General features: G+C 38.8%; 1 protein-coding gene across 1 annotated transcript; it reads right to left on the reverse strand.

Annotated features, from left to right (window-relative positions):
* LOC109707778 lies at nt 825-3,644 on the reverse strand. The gene has a single exon (XM_020229311.1). The coding sequence runs from the start codon at nt 3,642-3,644 to the stop codon at nt 825-827; it is 2,820 nt and encodes a 939-aa protein (XP_020084900.1).

Genomic DNA, 4,975 nt, shown 5'->3' on the forward strand with positions numbered 1-4,975 from the left:
TTAGATGTTTTTCATTTGTCACTAGTATGAAACAGTGTTTGGTAGTTTCAATAATTTGAATGACTTTAATTATGCTTGAGTATTTGATCTCTTTATACTGTCTTTATATTGTACCGCATTGTGACAATGATTGTTTGGTGAGAATAGTTTGTTTATTTTGCCTCGATCATCACGTATAACCAGCTCTAAATTGAGTTAACGCTCTGTTGTCTGGACAAAGATTCTTAATTCGCCACAGTTAATATTTCATATGCTAGAGGCTCAAATCAATGTTTAGAGACATGGTTAATTTTAACTAACTTCTCGGTGCTCTTTTTTTTTTTTTTTTTTTTTTTTTGAATGCTCAGTTTAACTATATGGCGGTCAAATTACATTAAATGCTCAGTTTAACGACATGGCGGTCAAATTATATTAAATGTTCACCCTTTTTGAAAGCAATCGAAATTGCTACACATAACTGACCCTAAGGCGAGTTAGTGGAAAAAATATATTTTGGGTAATAGGAGACATGGTTTGATTTTTTTTATTTTACCTCGAGAAGCAATCGAAATTGCCGCATAACTGACCCTAAAGTGAGTTAACATTCCGTCATAGGCAAAATATATTTTGGGTGATCTGGCGCCCATATGGGTTTTCACAAGATACCTTCCCCTAACTTTTACCTGTGAGCGTCGAAAGGTTTTCTCACAGCGGGGATCCCAATTTTGCCTGTGGGGTTATACCACAGCCGGAAATTTTTTGCATTTTTACCCTTGAAGTCCAATATGGACAATCAAGTCCGCTGGTGGCTCAAAAATTAGATAACATGTCCTCCACTTTTTATTTTATACATAATATTTCTTTAAGAAACGGCCGTTGATAGGTGGCATTGGCCTTTCACCTTTGGCGTCAATTAATTGGTAGGCACCGCCTTCATAAGCTTTCTCCACCACATATGGGCCTTCCCAATTTGGATCAAACTTCTTCCCAGTATGTTTATTGATTATAATCGGTCTGCGAAGAACGAGCACCAGCTCCCCAACACTAAAGGTGCGGTATCGGGTGAGCTTATTATATGCTCTCGCCATCTGGGCTTGATATAGCTCCAAATTTTGCTGGGCAGTTAACCGAGTTTCATCCAATGCATCTAGCTCATCAAGCCTTAGTAGAGCATTTTCTTCATTTGTTAACTCGTGTTGAACTGCTATTCGTAATGAGGGCAATTCAACTTCTAGTGGTAATACCGCCTCAACACCGAACACCAAAGAATAGGGTGTTGCTTGAGTTGGCGTTCTGTATGTGGTCCGATAGGCCCATAGAGCTTCGATGATCCGCATATGCCATTCCTTTTGATTTTTGCCGATGATTTTCTTCAATAGCTTTGTCAAAGTCTTATTAAAGGCTTCGGCCAATCCATTAGCCCTTGCATTATATATTGAAGAATATCTCCAATCAATTTTATGTTGAGTGGCAAATCTATTGACTTTGAAACTCCTGAAGGCAGTTCCATTGTCAGATATAATTCGCCTTGGAACTCCGAATCGATATAGAATATTTTCTCTAAAGAATTTGACGATATCATCTGCTTTTACTTCTCTTAGTGGGATTGCTTCAACCCATCTAGAAAAGTAATCTGTAGCAGCAAGAATGAATTTATGCCCCCTGGAAGATGGCGGATTGATAGGTCCTATCACATCTGTTCCCCACATATCAAATGGCCATGAGGCGATTGTAGGATGCAAAGGGTTTGGATGTCGATGAATGAAGTCACCGTGGATTTGACATTGATGGCATTTTCTAGCATACATCATACAATCTTGTATCATTGTTGGCCAATAATATCCCAAATGTTTAATTTTGAGGCGCATTTTTGGCCCTGATTGGTGCGCTCCGCAAACACCCGAATGAACTTCATGCATGACTTGTTTAATCTCATCTGGAGATAAACATTTAAGCCATAATTGATCATAAGATCTGCGATAAAGCTGATCATTAACAAATACATATCTCATTGCCCTTTTCTTAATTTGTGCCTGTCTCGACTTTTCCTCTGGCAACTTATTATATTTGAGAAAGTCGATGAAAGGTTCCCTCCAATCATCTTCTATATCGATAGTTGCGACTTCAGCTTCCTTTGTATCTTTTTCTGGATTTAAGTCAGCCGGGGACAATATTTTCCGATTCCGTATAGTTATTTGGACTTCATCCATAGTGGGATCGGCAAGCTCTTTAGCCAATCTAGCTAGGGCATCGGCTTTTCCATTTACAGCCCTGGATACTTTTTCTATTTTTACATATGGAATTTTCTCCATAAGATATTTTACCCTCGTCTGATATTCGACCAGCTCAGGTTTATGTACTTTAAACTCCCCTTCAACTTGGTTGATGATTAATTGGGAGTCTCCGAAGATATGCAATTTTTGTATGTTCAACTGGATTGCAATTTCCAAACCAGCAACAAGGGCTTCATACTCAGCCTCATTATTTGTGCGGGGTTCAGAAAGGGCTAATGAGTATCTTAAAATGCCTCCTTCAGGTGTTATAAAGATTAACCCTATCCCGGCCTTAATTTGAGGAATATTTGGGCTGAAAGCTGGTTGAATTGAGGACGCGCCATCAAAATACATTTTCCAATAGGGTTGGTTGTCCGTAGCAAACATGATGTGCTCATCGGGCAAATCGCAGACCAAAGGTGAGTCATCTGGAATTGGGTGCGCAGCTAGGAAATCAGCAAGTGCTTGACCTTTGGTGGCTTTCTGTGGCACATAAGTGATGTCAAATTCCAGCAATATAACAGCCCACTTTGCCAACCTTCCAGTCAAAACTAGTCTTGTCATTAAGAATTTAAGTGGGTCCACCCTCGAAATTAAGTGAATTTTATGCTCCAACATATAATGCCTTAATTTCTTAACGGCAAATATAAGGGTTAGACAGTGCTTTTCAATTGGCGAGTAAGAGTTTTCTGCCCCCACCAACATCCTGCTGAGATAATATAAAGCACTTTCCTTTCCTTCTTCATTATTTTGAGCAAGGAGTGCACCCAGCGATCCTTCAAGCGCAGCAGTATATAAAATTAATGGCCTACCATGGATAGGGGCAGCAAGCACTGGGGGACTTAATAAATATTTCTTAATATCGTCAAATGCTGTTTGACAATCATCGTCCCATATAAAAGGCGCATCCTTTTTCACCAATTTGGAAAACGGTTTAATTCTGCCAGATAGATTTGATATAAACCTTCTGATATAGGCCAATCTTCCTTGAAAGGATCTTAATTGCTTCAAATTCTTTGGAGGTGGCAATTCCATGATAGCCTTGATTTTTGCCGGGTCGATTTCAATTCCTCTATATCTAACAATAAACCCGAGGAATTTGCCCGAATAAACTCCAAATGCACATTTGAGAGGGTTCATTTTCAGATTATATTTTCTTAATCTGGTGAAAACTGTTCTCAAGTCTTCAAAATGATTTGCTTTATTCACAGTTTTGACCACCAAGTCATCAACATAACACTCAACAACCTTGTGGAGCAAATCATCAAAAATTATTGTCATAGCCCTTTGATAAGTGGCTCCTGCATTTTTCAGACCAAAGGGCATAACCTTATAACAGTATATGCCAATTGGAGTTCTAAAAGCAGTGTGTTTTTCGTCCTCAGGTGCCATCTTTATCTGGTTATATCCAGAGGAACCGTCCATGAACGATTTTCGTCCTCAGGTGCCATCTTTATCTGGTTATATCCAGAGGAACCGTCCATGAACGAAAACATCTCGTAACTTGAAGTATTATCGATCATTAGTTCGGTGACTAGAAGTGGAAAATCGTCCTTTGGACATGCTTTATTCAGATCTCGAAAATCAACGCATATGCGAATTTGACCATTCTTCTTTTTCACTGGGACTATGCTCGCGATCCAGTCAGCATATTTTTCTTCTCTGATGAACCCTGCTTCAATAAGCTTTTTAGTCTCAGTTATGATCTGTTCTTCTAAGTCAACTCTTGTCCTTCTTGGAGCTTGTTTAACTGGAGCCACATCTGGACTAATGGCAAGTTTATGAACAGCCACACTTGGATCTAAGCTAGGCATTTCTTTATACGTCCAAGCAAAGCAGTCTTTATATTCCATCAATAGTGCTTTCAACACATCTTGATCTTCTTCTGGAAGTAATGCACTAATATAAGTGGGTCTTCGATCCTCTTCATTACCCAAATTTATTTCTATAAGCTCATCAACGGTGGCGCTTGCCCCCCGTCTTCAAGCTCTTATGGAGCATCTTTTAATTCAAGAAGCTTTGTTTTTACTGACTCAGTTGAGATCATGTCCTTATCTTGCTTCATATCCTTTATTGTAATCATAGTGCAGGTATGTCGTATGACATGTGAATCATTGTTGGTTATCTTGGGCACATGAGCAGATTGATGATATCCTAGCCCTCTCGTGTGTACCGTTCGGCCATTTGGAAGCACGACTCTTTTTTGTGGTGGATTCCACATTTTCTGAAAAAATTTTCGATTGGCTCGTGACCTTCTTACAGGAATTCCCGATCTATTCATCATGTTTTTGAGATTCTTCGGAAAGTATTTTGGCACGTTGACATCTTCATATATTTCCNATTGGCTCGTGACCTTCTTACAGGAAATCCCGATTTATTTATCATGTCTTTGAGATTTTTTGGAAAGTATTTTGGCATGTTGACATCTTCGTATATTTCCTCATCAGAGTTATCAAGCTTGATAAGATCAGAGGGTGTATAATCATCTGATTTATAAAAAAGGATCCCTTTCTTTATTCTTTCTTTTCTTTTGACTTTCTCGACTTGAGGAGGTACAAAGAAGGTTTTTAGATCATTCACTTTTGCTGGCTCATTTATGTGAAGAGATTTTATATGTCCATATGGAACTCTAGTAATAGTTAGGGAATCCTCAATCAATTCAGGAGTTCTTACGAACATATTTGACTCGGATGTCAAGAAAGTTTCTTCATCTTCTGATGAGT

The sequence above is a fragment of the Ananas comosus genome, linkage group 3 (assembly GCF_001540865.1).
Source record: "Ananas comosus cultivar F153 linkage group 3, ASM154086v1, whole genome shotgun sequence".
NCBI lineage: Eukaryota > Viridiplantae > Streptophyta > Magnoliopsida > Poales > Bromeliaceae > Ananas > Ananas comosus.